Source organism: Drosophila yakuba, chromosome X, assembly GCF_016746365.2.
Source record: "Drosophila yakuba strain Tai18E2 chromosome X, Prin_Dyak_Tai18E2_2.1, whole genome shotgun sequence".
NCBI classification, from domain to species: domain Eukaryota; kingdom Metazoa; phylum Arthropoda; class Insecta; order Diptera; family Drosophilidae; genus Drosophila; species Drosophila yakuba.
In genome coordinates, this window is record NC_052526.2 from 7,894,991 (window position 1) to 7,917,818 (window position 22,828).

General features: G+C 43.3%; 4 protein-coding genes across 7 annotated transcripts in view; 3 read left to right on the forward strand and 1 right to left on the reverse strand.

Moving 5' to 3' along the window:
• LOC6524616 (neuropilin and tolloid-like protein 2) overlaps nucleotides 1–6,431 on the forward strand; it is a 116,184-nt gene extending 109,753 nt beyond the window's left edge. For 2 of the 4 annotated variants that reach the window (XM_039377612.2, XM_039377610.2), the window contains exon 13: nucleotides 1,255–5,776. In XM_039377612.2, the coding sequence (XP_039233546.1) occupies nucleotides 1,255–1,996 (742 nt within the window). In that variant the 3' untranslated portion in view covers nucleotides 1,997–5,776. Of the gene's footprint in view, nucleotides 1–1,254; nucleotides 5,777–6,284 lie in introns of those variants that run through there. The other 2 variants (XM_039377614.2, XM_039377615.1) reach the window with 2 other exon arrangements.
• Nucleotides 6,432–6,531: 100 nt separating this feature from the next.
• On the forward strand, nucleotides 6,532–7,943 carry LOC6524620 (armadillo-like helical domain-containing protein 4). Its single transcript, XM_002100441.4, has 3 exons — nucleotides 6,532–7,262; nucleotides 7,475–7,644; nucleotides 7,704–7,943. The coding sequence occupies exons 1-3, from the start codon at nucleotides 6,532–6,534 to the stop codon at nucleotides 7,781–7,783; spliced, it is 981 nt and encodes a 326-aa protein (XP_002100477.2). The 3' UTR covers nucleotides 7,784–7,943.
• A 450-nt stretch (nucleotides 7,944–8,393) lies between these two features.
• On the reverse strand, nucleotides 8,394–8,910 carry LOC120322402. The gene is given in 2 exon segments (XM_039377632.1): nucleotides 8,394–8,628; nucleotides 8,685–8,910. Coding segments are annotated over 2 exon segments (288 nt in total). The 5' UTR covers nucleotides 8,853–8,910; the 3' UTR covers nucleotides 8,394–8,508.
• Nucleotides 8,911–9,277: 367 nt separating this feature from the next.
• On the forward strand, nucleotides 9,278–15,861 carry LOC6524621. Its single transcript, XM_002100442.3, has 4 exons — nucleotides 9,278–13,125; nucleotides 13,188–13,354; nucleotides 13,420–13,682; nucleotides 13,985–15,861. Exons 1-4 carry the CDS (start codon nucleotides 12,764–12,766, stop codon nucleotides 14,147–14,149), a joined length of 957 nt encoding a protein of 318 aa, XP_002100478.2. The 5' UTR covers nucleotides 9,278–12,763; the 3' UTR covers nucleotides 14,150–15,861.
• Nucleotides 15,862–22,828: the final 6,967 nt, after the last annotated feature.

Consider the following 22,828-nt stretch of genomic DNA (forward strand, 5'->3'; position numbering starts at 1 on the left):
AATTCAGGAAGTTACATATCTACATACACTCGTATGTATGTATGTATGTATGTATGATGTACATATATATGTACGTTGCTCGAACAACACAAATCGATGCAAATATTTGTATTTGCATGCGTCTTTATTGGATATAGCGACAGGTCCTGCACCGCTGGAGTTGTTGGATTTGGGAATGTGGGTTACCAGGATGGCGGAATGGCAGGATGCCAGGATGCCGGGATGCTAGGATGCCATCCTATTGGTGAGCTGAAGGGATGGCTTAGTGGAATGGGTTGACAGCCAGACATGCATAGGCAATGGCAGTGTCGTCGTGGGGCCGACAGGCGGAATGCAGTGACACAATGCCGACGTGCCCGTGCCCAGATGAAGATGATTCATGCCACCAAATAGTGATGGGAACCAGTCACTGTCACTGTCACTGTCACGGCCAAACTGCTACAGGTTGTTCGCGGTGATTTATTATTAGGGACGGGGGCATTTGGCATTTGGCATTTATCAATGGGTGACAGTAGTGTACACATGAGCACATTCAGATTTAAATGCCACGCATTTCACAGATTTTTATTAAGATACAAGGGCAGCAAAACGATGCATTCATGTTTTCAATCGAAGTTGTTTTAAATATGCAATTGCTTAGTAATTTTGTGTAATTTACATTGTATTTATGCGCACCATAGATGGCCCAAAATGAACCTATTTAAATATACATTTAATGTATGTAGTTTCGAGTTTCAAATGTTTCAATACGAATGGTCACTGGTCAGCACTGCCCAAGTGTTGGATGTGTCAACGGGATCCCCTTTTTGGAGCATATGGCTGTGAAAGCCAGTCGACGGATTCAATTCAGCTGATTGGCGCTCACCATTGTCCCACAATCCGTGTCCCGCGGCAACACAATCACCTTTGTGCTGGCCATTGCCAACGTCTCTCCTAAGTCACACTCAGAGAAAAGCACTAGTAATTAGTTAATATTTTATTACAAAAATGCAGTTAGTTTGGCAAACTATTGCCTACTTTGGCGGGTACTTAACCAAGTTATTACTTTGACTTCTATGGTTTGGCATTGTTTGAAGTGTGTAACTAACACCTGGTTTCTGGCAGTGTGCCCGCAACCAATTGCCATCGTGTGTGACTGACAAATATTAAAACGTTTCACTTTGCTTTCTCCCCCCTTTTTCTCCTTTCTCTTCTGCTCTCTTCTCTCCACTTACCACGCTCTTCTCTCCAATCTCTTCTCGCCGCTCACCTCAGGGAATCGCTGTTTGTCAACAGTCCCGGAATTGGAGCGTCGTCGGCGGCTCCGGGTGTTGGTGTTGCTGTTGGCATTGGTATTGCCGTCGCTCCCGGCGGCGGTGGTGTTGCCACGCTAATGAGACAAAAGTCCAGCTCCTCATCGCTGGCCGGCAGTGGTGTCAGTGGTGGCGCTGGGGGCGGTGCCATGATGATGCCGCCTCCGCCACCGCGCTTCTTCTCCACCTTTGGCTATGAGCCATCGGGATCACCGGCGGTGGCAACGCTGACAAGGCGCAGCATGCACCAGCAACAGCAGCAGCAGCAACATCCGCAGATGCTGCGCCAGGAGTCCATGGAGATGGAGGAGCGACACAGCGGCCGCTCGCACTACGGCGGCCTGCTGGTGACCTCGACGGCCAAGCAGCCGCAGGAGATCTGTCACCATCATCACCAGCATCAGCAGCAGCAGCATCAGCAGCAGCAGCAACAGCAACATCATCAGCAGCAGCAACAGCAGCATCATCAGCAACAGCAGCAACAGCAGCAGCGCATGCACCATGCACATCCGCATCCGCCGAGTATTGCTGCACGTTTGCCGGCGATGAAGGGGCATGCAACAGCCATGGGACAGACAACGATCCTGCCCGGCGGCAACAAGCAGCAGCAGCAGCAGCAGCATCAGCAGAAGAACGAGGAGTCCAAAGTGTTTATCGACATACGGAATTCAGCGCCAGACGTGATTATCATGACGTCCCATTGACATTTAAGGATGGCCCGCCAATCAGCAACAACAACAATGGTAGAGAGCAGCAGCAGGAGCAGGAGGAGGAGCAGGAGGAGGAGCAGCAGCAACAACGGCGAAAAAAGGATGCGTTACAGCAACTGGACATCGGCCAACATATTAACCGCAGCCGCAGCGTCGCTGATGACACAACAAGGACACAACAGCGGAGGCGCGTTGCAATCAGACAAGGAGGCGGTGTTGGTGGTGCTGCTGGTGTTTTTTCAACTCATCAACCCACCCACACACACACCCATACACACACCCACACACACACCCATACACACACCCACAGTTACACACACATCCGGTACGCATACCATTGCACTCATTGCGTTCTTAAAGCAAGGTTTTTCACAGCCTCGCAAGTTTTTCACAACTTATCAGTAACTTTGAAACTTTATCAGTAACTATTGTTTTTAAACAAGTTTTCCAAGTGACTATATGGTTTTTGGGAGCTGGCTTATGAGCGCAGTTTGTACATATATACAGTTGCGTTTAATTTAATTATGCTATTTAATATAATCAGCTCATAAGCGTCTTGAAAAACTCTTAAATTGTACATATTTATTTATATTATTGCCTTTTGTTAAATATTCAAACATGTACGACAACTGCAACTGTGTATATAAATGCATGAAGCTTTTGAAGAAAGGAAGATTTACAGAAAGATTCCCCTTCTCTTGGGTAACATTTTTATTCGAAATTTCCACACCAAATGCAGTATGGTGTAACAGGCAATTGAAGGGCCTTTAAGACGACATGAGCCCACTAATGGCTAATAGCTGGACAGCAACTGGGGCTGACTGGGCAAGACAAATGGAAGATGTGTTGGCCTCGCTGGCCAGCCCCTTTGCAATAGCCATGTGGGTAATATGAGGACCAAAAAGGGATCCAGGCCGGGGCGGGGCGGGGGAAAACTCGGAAAACTCAAAGAAAGAGAGGGAGAGAGAGTGCGAGTGCGAGCTGTTCCAGTTGTCGTAGCCGACGGACCGCAATTGCTGGCGACATTTGCCGGACATTCTACGGCTGCGACAGCGGCATTTTCAGCTGGAAAACAATGCGAACGCAGGACACAGATACGGATGCGGATACGGATGCGGATCCGGATGCGAATGCGAATGCGAATACGAATGCAGATACAAATACAAATACATGGTAGTGGTAGTGGCTGTGGGTGTAGGAGTAAAAGTGGGACAGACACTAAGCAGACCGCTGACAACGTGGCGTATGAGCAACATGTTCCAGAACATTGTTATCGGACTCCATTCTAGCATTCGAGCATTCTAGCAAACATACACCTTTCCACATTTTCACTTTTCCACTTTTCCACATTTCCCGCACACCCGTTTTCCACCCCGTTTTCCAACCGTTTTCAACCCGTTTTCAGCTTGCAAAAATACTCGACAGCAACTTCTTCATTTACATGCATTGCGGACGTGGTCCATTTCACGACGATGTCGCGACCAGAGTCCATCCATCACGGGCACGTGCCCGTGGCTCCATTTCGCTCTTGGATCCACCTACACTTGGGGTTGGGCATTTGGGGCTCTGCTACTGGTTACAGCTTCTGGTTATGGTACTGCTTCTGGTTCTGCTTCTGGTTGTGCCCCTGCAACTGCCGGCAAATAGTTGTTTTAATTGAAATCAGAGTGGTCCACTGCGCTAGTTACATAAAATTCATTTCTCCTCTCTATTCATAAACCGCAGCAGGTGCCCTCCATTTGAACTCGTTAATTTATAATGACTAAAAAATTTAACCAGCTAGCGTCAGTAAACTCAACCATGATGATTCCTTAGTGCTCCTTCATAGGTTTAAATATTGAAAACAGTCATTTAGCTTGAAATTTATAATATAACGTGCAAAATCGATTTTAAATTCGATCTAAAACTATGTGAAACATACGTTTAAAGCTTAAAGGCCGCCCTCGAATGGGGCAAGTATTTTTCTAACCCATGTTGACATTCGTGCAGCACTCAATGGGTTAACGAAGGACCTGGGTAATCTTTTTAGTTCATCTGCCATCCAAGTCCCTTTCAATTAGATAAATTAGCTGTGGCCACAGATATCTCCGCACCTGGAAAATGGAAAATGGAATCCGACGGTTCGCAATTAGCGTGGAAACCGTAATGCGGTTAGTTTTTGGGTTTTTGGTTTTTGGGTATTCGGATTTGAAGTTTTCAGTTGGCCAGGATCAACCCCACCGGCAATTTGGAGTGGTGGTCTGAGTGGTTGCGATGGTGTAAATATTGTCGCAGCTGGCCAAAAAAGTGCTGGCTTCTGAATGGCTTCTGAAAAAATAAAGATGGCAATGACAATGAGGTAGCGGTGGTGTGGCAAATCCATTTGATTGATTGAATTTAAAGAGCAGCGACAGCCACGCGGGAAAATGGGAAAGCGGAAAATTACAAGACCACCGCTGTCTGATAATGATGATGATAATGACGATGACGATGGTAATGGTGATGGAGATGATGATGGTGCAGTGCTGCACGATTTTTATATTGCTCTAGGGAAAGCTCAAATCATTAGAGTGATTAAAGGTCGAGCTGACTTGACAAGAGTTCCTTTGACTTGACTCGGACCCTCATCAACTCGAGCTCAGCTCTCAAATCAGTCATGGGAAATTCTTGAGTTCCAAATTCTGTCAAAATGTATACAGGCAATTTTAATTCGGTTTTTTCGATGAAAATTTATACTTGTATTTTGCGTTTACCTATCTGGTAAATTTGTTTCACACTTCTATTAAGCACACTATGTATTTTAAGCATCTTGACCCTTATCATCTTGTCCCTAAAATCAGGATAAAGCTTTCAGCAATTTATGCAAAATTATGCCAAAAACCAAAAGTCAGCTAAGAAAATGTTGCCAACTGTGTATGTTTTTTGTGATACAAATTCACACTGCTAACATTTGTTTCAATTTTCAACAAAATCCAACACGTTTTTCAACATCACATTTATTTCTAAGACACGCAAAAACATTTGAAAACGATGTGAAGTCGTGAAAAGTAATACAAATTGTACATTTAATTTTAGGAAATATTCTATATTATATTTTGTTAGCACTTCTAAACACATCATCTTGCAAAAAAACGTATTTAAAGCCAAGGATCTGTTTGTACATAAAACGAAGGAGAACATTTACGTTTTTTTAGGCTTAAACAAGACCTACTTATAATTGTTAAATGAATTTTCTATTAATCAGTTGTAACCCTGAGAAGCGTAGTCAACTTTTTCTAGCTAAACTTTAAGATGAAATTTAGCGATTTTACTAAAGAAAACCAAAACCAGCATCAAGTAACTATACTAAAGTATAAAAAAAACTAAAAGCTAAAAAAAGTAAATCGATACAATGTGTACTATAAGTCAGCTATGCCTAGGATTAAGTTAAATGTATATTTTTTTTTTATATAAAAACATATACATAAATACTGAAAGTATCAAAATTAACTACAGAGAAACGCAGCAAAAAAAAAAAAAGAATATTTAAAACCTTGTCTTTTTTTTTATCAAAATGACTGCAAGCATTGTAATTGTAAATTGTCGAGCGACAAAAAAAAAGGAATACACATACGAGCATTCAAATAAATAACTAAAAAAAAAAATGCTTCAAAATGTATGGATTAAATGGATATGGCGAAAGAGATAAGAGCGTAGAATAGTGTGTGAGGATTTGTGGATTTGTGAGTATATCTGAATGTGTGTAAAATAAGCCCAAAAGCGATCGAATAAAAATTAATTTTGTGGAAATGTGAACGCTGTTGTTGTCTTAATTCCCCGTTTGCCACTCCAATCGCTCCAATCTTAGCCCGAAAATATGCCATTAGCCGGCAAAAACGGTTGTGCCCAAAAGTAGATGACACTTGCGTGTGGATCTGTGTGGATCTGCGTGAATCTGTGTGGATAAGCCCGGAACCGGAGGCAATCGTATGGCCCAATTAGAGGGGAGCACCCAAAACGTATTCGCATTGGCATTCGCATTCAGTTGAACCGGACCGCCCGGAGGTATCACAATCACGGCCGAAATGAATAAAGTGCGGGGTATGGCGAATGGGCAGGGCGTGTTGGGCTCTGTGAAAGCTTGGTAAGTGCATGTGCTTTACACATATTTGAAACACATATTAATGGAAGAAATATCACTACCACTTTATATTCTTTTTTTAAATACAAGTATATCGTTTTATTAGCATCTAATTTCAAGAGATGAGTTATGTTTGTTTCTCTCAATTTTACTTTTAAATTTCTGTTTAAGTAAAGGAAGTAGCATTTTATATCTTTTTCAGTCGAACTTTGATAAACTTTTATTTGTAATTGATGTTTCTAAATTTTTGGGAGAACTGCGGCAATTATCTCTGGTATCGACGAGTCCATAACGTTCTAAGAGGGGGCAAGTATCTTGTGCGAGTATCTGGCGGATAATCGGGCGTGTATCTGAATCTGGAGCTCGCAGTGCGAAATGCAAATTGTCGTGCGCATCGCTTTTGTTTTCCATAGATTTATGCACTCGGCCGATGCTGTGGCTGATTTGTGGCCAGCCGTGTGAATGGCCAGCTCATCGGAGTCGTGTGTTCCACATATATATAGTGGACCATGTCGGAGGGGACGGTAGTCAGTCAGCGCCCAAGATGCCATCCAATCAGTATCACCTGCTGCAGCTGCATCTGCTCCTCTCCGCCTTGCTGCTGACCTGCGGCCAAAGGACACCGGTTCGCGTTCCACCGCGGGATCTGCAGCTGCCCAACTTTGGGGGCGAGAGCTTCGAGAGATTCGACACCGGATCGGCAACCACATCGGCATCGACGTCGACGTCGAGCAGCGGAAGCAGCGAGAGCCAGGAGACCAGCGAGGAGATGCGGGAGCAACTGAAGCAGCTTCTGGGCGACCAACTGGCCACCGCCTTTGCCCCCCTGGGCACCACGCCATTCACCAGGCGGCAGCCGGCCATTGCGTCACCCAGCTCGGGGGCAGCTGCTCGTTCCCAGTTCGCCAACGATCCGGATCAGGGCCAGGAAGTGGAATCCCCGGAACAGGACAACGAGCAGGAGGAGGAGGAGGAGGAAGAGGAGGCAGAGGAGGAGGAGCCGGAACAGGAGGCTACTCCACAACCTCCAGCTCTTTCGCAAGCGGGAGGCGCCGTAGAGGAGCCAGCTGGTGGTCAGGTGGAGGAGGAGGAGCCAGAGGACTATAATGCCTGGCGCGACAATTTCTACGAACTCAACGAGGACGGAAGCTATGTCTTTGGGTGAGTTTGCAGCAGTTACCATGACCATTAAAAGGGCTCAGCCTTCTCATCTTGAACTAATTTGTAATTTGTAATGATTTGTACTAACAGTTACATCATATTTCGGCATAATCAGTCACTGAACTCGAACTTCAGTCACTTTCGCTCGTTAACTATATATTTAATGTTTGTTTGTTAATAACCGCATTTAATTGAACTTGTCATTTGCCCAGCTACTCCATTCCGCACGGCATTCGTCGCTGGGAGAAGGGCTACTATTCGGAGGAGCAACATGGTCGCGTGGTCGAGGGCTTCTATGTCCAGCCCCGCCACGATGCCCAGGGCCTGAGGTACGAGCTTCGATGCTACACAGCCGATTCCGAGGGCTATCAGCCACTGCCAGGTAACGAATCTACACTAGTATATAGCAGATGTAGTATATTTAACGCCTGTTTATTGCAGTGGAGTTTCTGAGGACGCCGCCCATCGTAGTGCGCGATGTAGTGCCGCGTGTCAATTGCTTTCGAAATGCTAAAAAATAATATGGCAAAATAAACCGGAAATAATCAGGAAGCAACCACTCAACGTGTGAATTGCAAACGCACCAAGAAATTATAATTAACTGAAGAAAGTAGCAGTGTTAATTCATCGACTGTTTCAATTTTTTTGTGCACGAATGTAAATATATGTCTGGAAAATCTCTGCAGCGTGTGATTAATTTCGAACTAAACTAGTAAGACTACGAGCCACACAAAATGGCTATTTAGTTGCTAGGAATCAAAACACAAGTTGCGCACATAAATTTGAAATTATTAAGCTATAAGCCGCATAAATGGCATGAAGTTTATTTGCCTGAAATTAGGAGCATTCGACCGTATTTTGGCACACTTTATGGCCAAATTCCTTTAAGCCAAAAACAGGAAACCGTGCACCATAAAGAACTTGAGCGCATAAGAAGCATAACAAGCGCTTAACCATCTTCGCGGGGCTTACCCGTACAGTCATCACTTCCTTGTTTGCTTTTGGCGCCGCTTTTGTTTTGTTTTTTTTTGCGTTTCATTCATTTTGTTCGCTTTATTTTCGCCACTGTTTCTCAGTTTTTGGTTCTCAGTTCTCAGTTCTCGGTTTCAAGTTTAATTCAAATGGCATTTCGAAATACTTTTTATTTGTTTTTATTGTCTTTTATTTTCGCTCGACTCCTTCTCGGTGCTCTTATTCTCTCTACTACAGAGAGAGAAAATGTTGAGCGGGCTTGTTAATATTAATGTTAATACAGCTCCATTAAAACATCAATTTTATATATAGATATTAGCAAAAGATAAATATAAATATAGTATACTTACTTCATCGTAGAGGATTTTATTACAAATTCGAACTTTTGAGTAAACTAAGTCGCAGCTTTTCCTATCACCTGCCTTTCTAACACTCCCATTTTCGGTCTACCCCACATTTTCTCGCTGTGTACGCAACCCACCATGGGCAAACGAGATTTGTAGCTATGTGTGGGCTTGGCGTGGCTTTTGCGGCGTCCCTGACGTGGAGCGGTATTCCCACAGTTTTCAATTTTTGGCGATTTGTTGCGGCACTTAACGGTTGTTTGTTAGCTGTCATTGTTGTTGCTGATGAAGCGCCTTTTGTCTCAACTTCCCGCCGTATCTCCTGCTCTTTCGCCAGCCCTCTGCCCACCGGTACAGGTCGACCTCGCCAAACGGATTGTTCTATTGCACGTTATCCCCTTTTTGTATGAGAAAAATTGCCAAAAATCGTGCAAATATGTAGTGCCATACCTCGTTGAGTTCGTAATTAAATTTCCAATCGAACTGTGTTTTCAAAAAAAAATTCTATGTCGTTCCAATTTTTTGCAAATGTTGATGATGGTACCCCTTACAAAAAAAGCGAAAAAATGGCCAAAAATTATTTTAACACAGTCGGTTAAAAAGTGATTTGGTTGGTTAGTATTGGTAACTAGGAGTAAAAAACTGTAATTCTTTTCGCTCTCTGACCATTTTTAGCCAAGTTATACGGAAAATACCAATTGTAAATATTGAAATTTTGGCGAAAATCGTTTTCACTGAAGGCGTTGTTCCTGTTAGGGAGGTCTGCCTGTGTAAGCTGTGATGGTTGCTCCTGTGTTTTTCTTTTCGCGACTATCCCAAGACGGACGCGCAAATTCTGGGCAAATTGTTTGGGCCAAGTCGCCAGAAGGGGTTGCCCGCATTCAGGTCCACGTCCACATCCGCACACAGCGTATCCCCAACCGAATCTGGTGCCACATCCGCGGGTCCCCAAAGTTTGCTTGACTCTGGCTTAAATACGAATTTGCCTAAATCAACAAACGGCGAGAACAGAACATTTTGTGTGTCTTCTTTGCATTTGAAAAGTAAAAAGTAACAAGATTTCATTGTGGCTCATATTGTCCCGTCTATTTGCATATCTTGCGCGTGGCTTTATAGCGCTATATACGGGCGTAAATAGATATATATACATATATATGTATATACCGACCTTTAGTATTATATAGTCAAGCCACAAATGTAAAGAAAAAACAAAAACAGGTTCATTTAACTCACGTTTTGAACTTTCAGCGATTGATCGTGATTTTTATTGTGGTTTCTATTTCTATTTCTCTTGCTGTTTTTGTTTCTGTTTCTGTTTGCTGTCATTTGCATGAGTCAACCACGAGTGAAAAAAGACAATTTCTAAACAAATAAATACTATTAAGTGCCATGCGGTCTTAATGTTGTTATATCGTTTGTAAATACAAACAGTTGGATATGTTAATTTGTAAGCCAGTTTTAAACACCATATTTATATAGGTAATGCAAAGAACTGTGTAATTTGTATTTTCCATAAATGAAAGTCTAAGAAATAGGTCATCAAAGTGGCAATAAATCATGGCAAAGACATTTTCGAATCCGTATTCCAAACATTTTTCACGGAAAGCCACACAGAAAAATGCCATTTTGGTCAACTGAAAATCATGAAGTAATCAACTTAAAGCGAAACTTTGTCGGCCAAAACTTTTGCAGATACCACGATACTCACAATCAGATACACAGATAAATGGGCTCCAGCTACAAACTTGGCCATAATTGAGCAATTTACACCACAACAAGGACAGTGGACAGTGGACAGTGGGAAAGTGGGAAAGTGGGTGGATTTTTTGGGTGGATTTTCTTCATTTCATTTCGTTTCAGTTTTTGCGTGTCTTTTGGGTGTCTAGAAGGTCAGTTTGCAAGACGAATCGGGGAAAGTTTGCCCCGGAGCATCAAACAGTGCTGGAATGTGATAAAAATGCCGAGATTATGTAACCGAAATACTTTTAAATCGAAATCGAGCAATATAAATTCATGGCTTAGACACTTGAAAATGCCAACGTTGGGTGGAACACTACTTGGGGTGGCCCATGGCTATAAGAAATGTTGGGGCAATTGGGTGGCTTTTCCCCACTGGGAAATGGGAAATGGCAAATGGGAAATGGGAAATGAAATATCGTGAACACATGCCGAAAGAGAGGGCAACAGACAAAGGGACAGAGATGGAGATAGAGAATGGAGCATGGAGCGACATGGAGCTGAGTTTGCCATTTTTCGGTTTGGCTCTAAACAATATTTTATACTTACGAGCATATACTGGCCGAAGATATTTATTAGTTTGTTGTGCGCATCGCTCCCAAATTCAACTGCACATTCGAAACTCCTTTTTACGATGCCTTTCGGCATTTACATGCGAAATATCTTAAGTCCCTGCCATTAAAACTCAAACGAATTGCGATAAGATCGTCATCGGCATCGGCGTCCGTTAGTCGACACCTTAATACCTTGATAGTCTGCGATGTCAGAAATGAGTAAAAAAAAAAGTAAAACAAAAAAAAAACGAAAAGTGAGGGAAGTGTTTCCTCGTAAATTCTTACATTTATTAATTACGCACGCAGTTTGACGGACTCTCGAGAGTTTAATCAGCCAAATTGATGATGGTGTTAACCCTTGAGTGTCTGCTGTGCTTTTTGCACCTCGCGCACTCCACACAGAAATCTTACTTAATCCCATATATGAAGTGCCAACGATCGATCAAAGGTTTGTGTATCGCAGGTATTTGCATTATAAGATTGATCATTAATTATGCCAAAATTGAGCAACATATTCATTTTGTTTCATTAATCAATTAAGAGTGTCACTTCGCTCAACATTAATCACTTCAAGCAAACAAAATCGGCGCGATTGTATATATTATTTGATTTTTGTATTGTTTGTTACTTTTCATAATAAATAAATAGAATATATGGAAAGCTTAGCACATACTAGGCACTATTAAACAAGCTTGCCCTGTCAAATTAATGTCATCACAAACAAAAGCCGAGTAAGACATAAATATCCAACCCAGCGGATGCGATGGATACCAGCTGAAGTCTGAAGTCAGGAATCCGATGTCTGGCATTTATCACACACTCGTGTCCCCATGGGTTAAGCAATTAGGGGCAGCTGGAGACGCCCACACTGGGCAGCCAAATCGATGGCCAAAAGGAGAAAAGCCCCCTGAATCTGATAGCAATGTGGGACGATGACGCGACTGGTCAATGAACCATGTCGATGGCAGTCAGTTGGGGATCGGAATCAGCCTCGGAATCGGAATCGGAATTGGAATCGGGATCGGTATGAGTCGTCCTGCATCTGGGCCTGACACACCATATGGACTCGGGGACTCGGTCGGCGCAACAAACAAATAATCAAACAAACAAACACAAAAACAAAGTGAGCGGAGTAAACGGAGTAAACAGGCCAAAGGATCTGACGCGTCGGCCCAAAAACGCTGTCAAAATCACAAAAGCCAGCGTGATGACGCCTCACAAATAACCGAAAAACCCGACAAAAGACTCGTTCTGAGGTGGGGGGAATGGAGTCAGAGATTGGTGGTCAGAGATGGCTGTTTCTCGAGGGGAATAAGGAGCCGCCTTTAAAGGGTTAACCACAGAGCCAGAACAAATGCCAGTGTAATTATTATGAATGAATTTTCTGTATTTTCTGTACTGCCTTTGTGTGTTGTGGCCATATTTTAGAATAGGTATGAATTTTCTCAATTAAGCTAGAATTTAGCTAGTTTTAACTGAAAAGCAAATGGTAACTTAAATATTTAATACACAGTAAATGGTAGAAAATGGCCTATACTAATATATATTGATTGATATTAATAAACACTTAATATTTATATGAAAAGCAGCCAAATCAGGCAGCTCTGATTGCGAGATGGTGAAGAGCAGTCTGATAAGGAAGGAACATAAAGAAGTGTGGGAGTTGGCCACCAAAGCCAAATCATCATTGGCATTGACGTTTTGGCCAACAGAGGGGTTTATTATACTTCAGAACCAGCCTGTTGTGTTGGCCTTTCTTCATTTGTCTTGCCACTTTCTTGTTCCTGCTTTTCGCACGGACATTTTTCATCTTTAGTGCCGAAAGACTTCACTCGAGTGGTCTGCTTCTTTTTCGCTGAATGTTTGGGTATATAAAAGCCAGCGAATCGGCCCAATGCCACACAATCAATTATCGAATTCTGCGTGCAACATGTGCCCACATTTGAAGCAGTTCTATGCCAGTTCCCTAATGGTTAGCCTGGCCATCCTGCTGCTCCTGCAGCCCGTGGATGCACGTTGGACTCGCAGACCCAGGCGCACCACCACGCCCAGGAGCACCACCACCAGCAGAACCACCGCCAGTCCGGATCGCCACCAGCATGTGCACCACTGGCCGCCACTGGTGGCACCACCTCAACCACAACCACAGCCACAACAAGTAGTTGTGGTGCAGCCACCCACTCACACCAGTGAGACTAGTCCGCGTCTCATCGATAGCTTCGATCAGAGATCACTGGATGGGCAGTACGAGTTCAGGTGAGTTAGAATAGAATATAAAATATAATACAAGTTATTTAAAGTATATACATGCCGCGCAGATATCAGCTGGATAATGGCAACACACGATATGAGCGCGCCTACTGGCTGCCCGTGGGCAAGGATGTCGTTCTGGCCAAGAAGGGTTACTACTCGGTGCCACTGCCCAATGACAAGTACTCCACGGTGTTCTACACCGCCGATCATCGTGGCTACCACGTGGACAGGCGTGAGTTCACCCCATCCCATGTCCATTCACATGCGAAACCGCTAATGAATTTATCCAAAACGCAGAGACATTATCCGCAGAGCAGCCGCTGTTGCCGCGCAGCTTAGAAGTGCCCGGCGTGGAGAGGGTTGTGGACTCCGGAATAGCCACGGTTACGGGTATGGGTACGGGTATGGGTACGGGTACGGGTACGGGGACTAAGCGAAATTCAATAAGCGACCCGGAGCGTAACGAGCTGCCTGTGGAAGTGGATGCGGATGCGGATGAGGACGTAGATGTGGATGTGGATGTGGACGCAAGTGACGCTGCCACCGAGCTGGTTCCTAACGTAAGTGCCATCGGGGTTTAGCTTTCCTCGAGGATTCGGTGCCCTCGTCATATGAGTACACACAAAGAAAATTATTTAACTGGGAATAGCTAACGCATAAATATGTTTAAAGGAATTGCTTATATGAATACTTTAAAACTAACTTTAAATTTTAGACATTTTTCTAGCAACAGTTTCATAACTTTTTTCATAATAATTTTAAATGTTAGTAACCTTCAACAATTACTTGCTTTGATCTTATGGAACTTGTGATGTGATATTTGATTCAATTTTCTACTGTGCATTTGCCCCTTTTGCTGCAGGCTGTAAAGCAAGTCGAAACCGAAACCGAACCATCAACTTTGGCCAACGACATTTTGGCAACTGAAACACCAGCCGACAGCCACGATGATGATCACGATGACGATGACGATGGCGATGGTGATGAGGATGAGGATGTTGATGATGATGAAGGCGCCTCAAACTGAAAGCCCGAACATTAGAGGACATTTCGGCATACAGCGGATGGAGATGGAGATTGGGATTGGGATGGAGATGGAGACTGGCAGGAGGGGAACTGGCACACACTTGGCTGACTCGCAGCTCGCTCTACTTGCTGCAAATCAAATTGAAAACAATTGTTGCAGTCACCAGTCCGACACAGTTGAGTTGGCCAGCAGTCACCATGTATCCCATGGAGCAGGAGCAGTAGGAGTGGAGTAGGAGCAGTAGGAGCAGTCAAGTCAACTCCACTTAACTCCATCTTCATCTTCATCTTCAACTTGGAATTCCGGGGGAATGTGTCTCAATTGCTCGCTTGACAGCTCCTTTTAGGTCGCTTTCTTTGTTTTCCCGTTTGCCGCTCTCTATGTGTGAGATGATATATATTTTTTTCAATATTTAATAAAATAAATAATAAATGTAGGATATACACTCCGAGTGGCTTTTAACTTAAGCTTGCTAATAACTTAAAGAGGCGTTGGACGATTATTTCAAAGGGGAGCTATTTAAAGGAATTAATATATTGAATTTAAATAGATAACTAAGTATTTTACGCAGCCATTAAGCTGTTTTCTTTAACATGCTCAATATCTAATGCTTTAAAAGTGTAAATGAACCACAAAAGGTTATCATCTAGCTGGTGTATTGCTACGAAATTACATCGTGTTCGGAGAGAGACAGAAAACGAGGTCCATTGAAGCAATTTCAAATAGTTTAGAGGTGTCATAGCCCATTTCAATGGCCCCAAAGGGCCAAAGACCAAAGGCACCGTGTGTGTGTGTGTGTGTGTGTGTGTGTGTGTGTGTGATGGCCAAAAGATGAGACATTATGAGGCTGAGGCTGAGGCGCAGCGCTGACACAAACACATTCGAGCCTCGATTTCCCAGCTGCCGACTAGTCAGTCTTTTGTGGTGCCTTTTTGCTGCGCTGCTTTCAATTTAAAATGGTTTCTGGAAAAATGGGAAAAGTGGAAAAACGCCCCAAATTGGTGAAAAGACGTAGTGATGGTCGTAGATTTGTTGGCGGCAAATCGGTGAGCATTCATAAAACTTCTCCATCTCTGGCACGGCCATTACCCGCCGCCAACTGCATGTTCATGTTCATGAGTCCTGTAAGACTCGACTTCGCTTTCTCTCACCCACAACCAGGTGCACATATGCTCGTAAAATGCACAGTACACTGCTAGAAAATCGACAAATGCCGAAGATATACAAATCACAAAAGTTACAGTTTCATTTATTATGTGCATACATACTTACAGATATTTTCGCACTGCGCCTTGAGTACATTTAAGTGGAATATTTCCTGGGGGAAATTCATATTTTCGTTGAGTGTCAAGTGAATCGGGCAGAGTTCTGTGGCAGGATAACTGCAGCTATTCATTTCGCTACTAATCCAATGCGGGCCCGGGATTCGGGTTGGTCCTTTTAGCCGCTCCTTTAGCTCAACCTCCATCGTCCTGTTTCCCTTCGCTGTCCTTGGTCCGTTTTGTATTTACGATTCAGCCATGCCCACGTAATGAATGGCAGGACCTCCAGCTCCTCGGGCGTGTGAATGAATTGAGTGTGCAAATGGCTGAATGAATGAATGGATGAACCAATGCGAATACGAATGCGAATGTGAATGCGGGCGGGATATATGTTTCTTTTTGTGATTTTTTGTATTTTTTTTTTTGTGGCCTGATTGGGCGGCGGATCGATGGGCAGCGTGAGTCACGGCGCCATCTCTGGGCATAAGGCATAACCTTGGCTGCAATCCACCCAAACCCAAACCCAAACCCACTCCAAATCCCATTCCCATTTGCCATTCGCTATCCCATTCCCAATCCCATTTCGCCCAGTTCCTTTCTTAATTTTATGTGCGTCGCCTGCATCAAAGTTTACACATTTACCACACACTCTCTCTCTCTGCCACGTGAAGCTCCATAAAAGCAGCGGCATTGGGAATGAAGATTGAATGGACTTGGCACTGGATTCGCAGCTCATCCCGCCCAAGAACTGTCCCAGAACAGAAGCACAGAAGCACATTAGCATTTTGCAGACAGGATTCGCACAATATGATGGATTACGTCCCAAAAATATCACAATTTTGTTAATGCGATCTGGACGCACAGAGAAAAAATAATGTTCTCAGCAGAAGAGTTGTCAAAGGTAGTTATATTTCTTTAAACAGCCGCAAATTGGTTATTATAAATGATGAACGCATTTTTGTTTCCGGTGCACAAATAGAAAGGACGCACTTGTGGCTATTTATAAGGTGCCATGGGTCATCGATGACCCTTGTAGCGGATTAAATATATGTAAATATTCACACGCACCCTTAACCCTTAACTCCATCATTTTCCCATTTGGCCAAATTAATTTATCTTCATGAGCACTCTCCACACGGCAAAAAAACACAGAAAACAACAAAAATAAAAAGCAAGTAGGGATTGGGAAAACAAAACTCATAGAGGTCCTCCAGGGACCTGACCCATGTCCAAAACGAGTCCGGCCGCCGTATTGTAAATAAATAAATAGGAAAATAAATAAATAAATTGAGTAATGGCCATAATTGACGTGTCGCATGAAAAATTCAAAGCGCCAACACACAAATTGAATGAGAATGCGAATGCGAATGCGAATGTGAATGCGAATGCCCAGCCATTGAACTTCAGCCCTCAACAGTTCCAGTTCCAGATCCGTTTCAATCTCATCTTGGCCAAGTCGAAAAGCCAGGCCGAAACGAAGCCAAAAGCCGTACAAGACTGCGTGTGTGAGTGACTGCGGCATTTTCCAGATTTATATCGGGGTTATCAAACCTCCAAGCACAATGAGACCACACTCGCACACACATAGTGCACACACACACACACGAAATGCCAAAATAAAATAAAATAAAATAAAAAAAAAAAACAAAACAATAAAGGAAAGAAATCAAATGGAGTTTGGCTCTAAAAAACGGCTAAGATATTTGTTGGTTTTTAGTAAACGAGGCACATACCACCGAACCACGACGACTGCGAAGGGCGGGAGGGGTGGAGTGGGGGGGCGGGGAGTCAACGGATAATATCTGAGGTTGTTCGGCAAACATTCTACATAGGAACATTCTCAGACAGTGGGTTTAAATATTTAATGCCGCAAAACACACACATGCATCATACAACATACATCTAGGAAATGAAATGGTTTCAAGAACTGCCAACTAATCGTCATTTCAAAAAAGATAAGAGAGTAAAGAGTATCATATTGCATATGGCAATACTTGTATCTTTTTACTTGGTGTATTTACTATGTGTTAACTTGTTATTTAATTGCATAGTATCACTTATTTTTCCCACTGTACCGAAAGCACTGAACTCTCTACACCCCCAATCAAGTATTTCTATTTATGCAGTCACTTAGGTATTTCGTATTCCAGTTTATCAAAAACAAGACTCCATCTAATCTTGAGATTAATAATGCGGCTCTGCGTAAATTTCAATTGTGCCCACAGGCACACACACACACACACACACACGTACACATGGTGTCCGCAAAAATGTAGATTTAATGGGGGGACCTCAGCTGCAATTTCGACCACGGTCAGCAAATTCCGGCAGGAAGTCGGGCAAGTGGGTTAAAAAGGGAGCTAAAGGGAGCCACAGAATGTGGCATGGCCCCTTTTTATGGTTAGCATTTTATTGACTCGGATTAGTCGAGAGTCCGCATCTCGCATTTCGCATGTCGCATCCGTAAGATACACATTAGGTGGATAAAGTGACCTGCTGCACGATTGCAACGTTTCGAACAGATTCTCTCTGCCATATTTTCGGTAATTGAGAATTGTGAATTTCGGCCCGGCTTAGCCGCTTAATAAATTTATGCAAGCCGAGTTAGAGAGCTACAAATGTATCTGCCGGGTATCTGTGGCAGCTCTCTTCATCCTGCATCCTCCATCCACCGGGAGAATGGAGTTCCAGCTGTTTGGCAGGATGGTTGTGTGGAATTATGTTGCATTTGCATGTAATACTCATGAAACGAACTACAGAGACCATTTAAGTCTGCTGCAAATGAAGTATCAATGGATAATAGACCAAGAACATTACATTTCTAATTAGATTTTCTTTCTGTGTATCTGCAGCAAGTTTCGTTGTTAGCACGCCCCTGTTCCCTATTCCCGGTATTTGTTTATCATTGCCGTTTTTTATTTTGCACAGGCACTCAGCTTGCGGATTTTATAATTTATGCAAGACACCAAACAAACTCAGCTTAAGTCTTACAAATTGTTTTGAGATGCTCGGCATATCACATAAAAAAAAAAAAACGCACAAGCCCTCTGCTGGAAAGCAGCAGAAATCTGTATCTGAGTTTTGAAGAGCACCGCAAAAATACAAAAATACAAAAAAAAAAACATGAGAAATAAAACAGAAAAAAAATAAAAAAGGGGAGAGGGCGGGACGTGATTTGATGGGAAATATTCCATTGCCGGCAACAGGCAGCAGACTCAAAGCCGCAAAAAAGTGGGCAAAGTGGGCAAAGTGCTCCAGACCAGACCAAAAGGTAGCTATTCCCGAGGAGTCCCAACTTTTTTTTTTGGGGGGCAATGTAGGCAGAAGGGCGGAGGGCGGAAGGAGGGTCCACAGCAAGTTGTATCTCGGAGATGTCATGTCACGTAGCAGGCAGCGCTACATGGACCATTCATACAAATTTTGTTTTATAAGCCACTTTTATACGTTATTTGTGTGTAACTTGGTCCGATTCCGACGCTTCAGACGGTTCAGGCGCAGCTCCAACCCCTTGTCTTTATCTCCATCTCCATCTGTAGCTGTATTTGTATCTGTATCTGTAGCTGTATCTGTATCTGTATATGTAGCTGTGTCTGTATCTGTATCTTTAGCTGTATCTGTATCTTTAGCTGTATCTGTAGCTGTAGCTGTAGCTGTATCTGTTTCTTAGCTGGGCTTACTTTTTTGGGCCATTTCATTGCCGCAGCTGTAGATTCACTTGCGAGCAATTGCCGTGTTACAGTGGTTTAGGCCCATGAAGTTTGCCAGAAGTTGGTGAACAGTATTTGTGTTTCTCATACAACCAATGCAGAAATAGCTAAAGTTACTCTGGATCCTCTGACTACTTAATAATTCTTGCAAGCTGTCCAAGTTATGTGCTATTGCATCTATTAACTTAACTATTATCAAGTGTTTATTTCTATTACCATAACTATATTATATCGAGTAGTGTGTTTATACCAATACCAGTACTATATTATATCATTATTATAGTAGTGTGTTTATTCCAACACCAGTACTATATTATATCATTATTATAGTAGTTTGTTTATTCCAATACCAGTATTCTATTATATGGAGTAGTGTGTTTATACCAGTACTATGTTATATCATTATTATAGCAGTGTGTTTATTCTAACACCAGTTCTTTATTATATCGGGTGGTGTGTTTATTCCAATACCAGTACTATATTTTATCTACATGTTTTTCTTCAGAAAGTACATAAATTTATATAGATATTTCTATATTTTTTCAGTTTGGCCCACGGTGGCACAAGTTCGTTGCGTGCTGAAAGCTGCGGCACGTCGTCAACAGAATGTTGAGGGTCCCCACTACGCGACACCTACGGAGTAAGACAAACCGGGCAGCGCCTCCTGCTGCTCCGTGTGTCCATGGATGTTGCTGCTGCTGCTGGTGCTGCTGCTGTGGATGCATCCTGCCCCCAAAAATAACCAACGCACGGTAATGACAAACAGCGTTGTTGTCTCAACCGTTTAGCATCACAGACAGCTACACTCGCAAAAACAATGCCATCCAGTTGACCACCACTGCCACCGAATGATTCTCCATGCCATGTCATTTTTATAGGAGTTAAAAGGAGTTAAGTAAATGCAATTAAACATATAGTTACATAGTTATTTTTTTCTGTGCAGCAACAACGCTACCAGGAATCGCTTCCTGTCACGACTGCACAGCAGCCAGATCTTCCTTCTTCTGCTGTTGATTCTTTTTTGGATGCCGGCTTTGTCATCGACAGACAAAACAAATGACCTTGCTGATGAGGCACCTCCACTTTGAGGCACTGCTCCTTTTGCAACTACACTGTGGACAAAACTCTGCACTCTAGCTATGCACAAATATATGGAAATGTACAAATATTCGCAGAATTCGTACTCTGTCGCTTGATAAACAAAATGTATTCTGATGATTATGAAAAAATGTAGGAAAATTGAAACACTTTGTTTGCTCTGTTTCGTTGGGCGCAACAAGTTTGGCAAACATTCTTGCACTTTTGTATTTTAATTTCTGCTGCCGAGCAGCGCCTTTTGTTCGCCTGGCCAGAATGTGAAATGAATGCTTTGTCACAGCCAGAGATAAAATACGTTTATAAATAAATCAGTTTTGGGGCCAGGATGAAGGAAGTGCCTGGCGTTGCTGTTGTTTCTGTTGCCACTTTGGCGCCACACTGGCAGAGTGGCAAACTGACACAGTGGCAAACTGACAGAGTGCCAAACTGACAAACTGACAGAGTGACAAGCTAACAAACTGACAAACTGACACAGTGACTGCCCGACTAACTGAGCAACTGAGCAACTGAGTGACTGCGACTGCTCTTGTCACTGTGCTGTCACTGCGACTTGGCCATAAATCTGCGCCGGATGCCGCGCAAAATGCAAAACAATGTGGCCAAAATAAAAAAAAATAAAAAAAAAAAAAAACACAAATAAAACAAAAAAAAAAAAATTGAATAATTTCATAAATGCAATCTGCTTGAAAGGTGGCTGGCTTTCAATGACCTTTGAGGTGTGCGCAAATTAATTAAACGGCGATAAGTCCGTGTCGACATATTGACAGCTGCCCCCCCAAGCAACACTAACCGATAAGTTTCGCTGTCCCTGAGTTCCCTGAGTTTCCTGGGCTTTCTGGGCTTCCAGGGCTCTCTGGCTCAATTGCACATCATTAACTTTGGCCGACTGACCAAGTGGGCAATCCCTCCCTGCCCCCTGCCCCCTGCCTCTTACCTCCTGCCCCCTGCCACTTGGAGCTCCCTGTGCGCCCCTGGCATTCAGCTGGCGAGATACCAGGCCTGTGTTCGCTAAATCGCTGCACATTAAATGCAATTAAGAAATGATTGAAATCATAAATTAGCCCTAATTGGCCACAGGACGCTCGCCTCGTTCGCTCCTGCTTCTGCCCCAAAACCCCACCCCCCCTTACCAATCCTGAGCCGCTCCTGATGTTGCAACTCCAACGCTCCACAGCGGAACGATGACAGGCGGCACGTATTCGCTGGCCAAATTGTAGGGTGCAAGAATTGTAGTATTTTTAGCTGCTGCCCAGCACCGTGGGTTCCACTGCCTTTAACCCTTAACTATTCTCCTTAACATAAACATATTTTGCTAAATTTTTTATATTTTGCTATATTTTATATATTATATATATTATAACTTAAATGTAATATTAAGCATAGCAAGCAACAGTGAGAATTTATATGTTGAAGAAACCCACTCATGGTTCTACTGACTACATTTTTTACAAGTTGCGGCTTTTGTATGGAGTTTCAAAAATTAAAAAACCATATTTTGGCCTGCCTAATCAAGACATGAATTAAATTGCCCATTAGTTGTCGAACCAAGCCAATCTGCACGGGCTGCACATAAGGCACTTTGTAGCGATTCCCTGGCCATCCATCAATTGGCCGCAAATCGATTATGTCTGCCGTATCAGTTGCGAACTGTGATTGCTTAGCCCCACCCGCCCTTTCCAACTCATCCGCCCACTTGTGCGCCCCCTTGTGCGCCCCCTTGTGCGCCCCCTTAACCCACTGAAGCCCCTTAACCCACGTTTAGGCCGCATTAAACACCTACCACCGATACCCCCTGTTAACCCATTGTGAGCAATTTGGCGGCCGTGCGAACAGCGCCAAAAGCAAACACACAAAAGAGGCGCAACCGTATTGCCCAGTTAGCAACCTGTCCAGCCCCTGCCCCGCCCCAACCGCCCCCTTTAACCCACTGAGCCGGGCACACCGATAAGCATGTGTGTAAGTAGATGAAATTAAGATTTTTTTTCATATGATTAAGCGTCGAGAATTTTTGACGGCAATTGCTCAGAGAGATGTACGTGCACTGAGCAAAAAACATACTCCATTGGACATATCAACAGTGTACAAGGTATGTGATATATATTTATGATATATAGATATAATATATATAGACTTATAAATGAAAGCAGTATAACATTTAGGCAGAATTGAACGACTCATATCCAATTGTTTTTGTAAATCAGTCTCTTTATTAATTGTAAGGATACTGTTTGCTCAATAAAGGCAACTTCTTTTCTAGCCGTGTATTTGGCTCTCAGTCACCCTTGCGGATATCCCGCCGCTCAGGCTGAAGATCTTTGCTGCCTCAGTCGACTGCTCTGCTCGCCTCGCTGCCTTCGCGATGGCGACTATAAAAAGCCAATGTTACACTGTTTCCGAATTAAACTGCTAAGAAAACAACGCGCGACAGCACACAGGCCACCTGCGCAGCCCAAACATCCCACACATCCCACCCACAAACTACATCCACATCTACATCACAATCACTTCACATCTACATCATATCTACATCACATATAGATCACATCTACATCACATATAGATCACATCTATATCACAATATAGAACACATCTATATCACATATAGATCACAT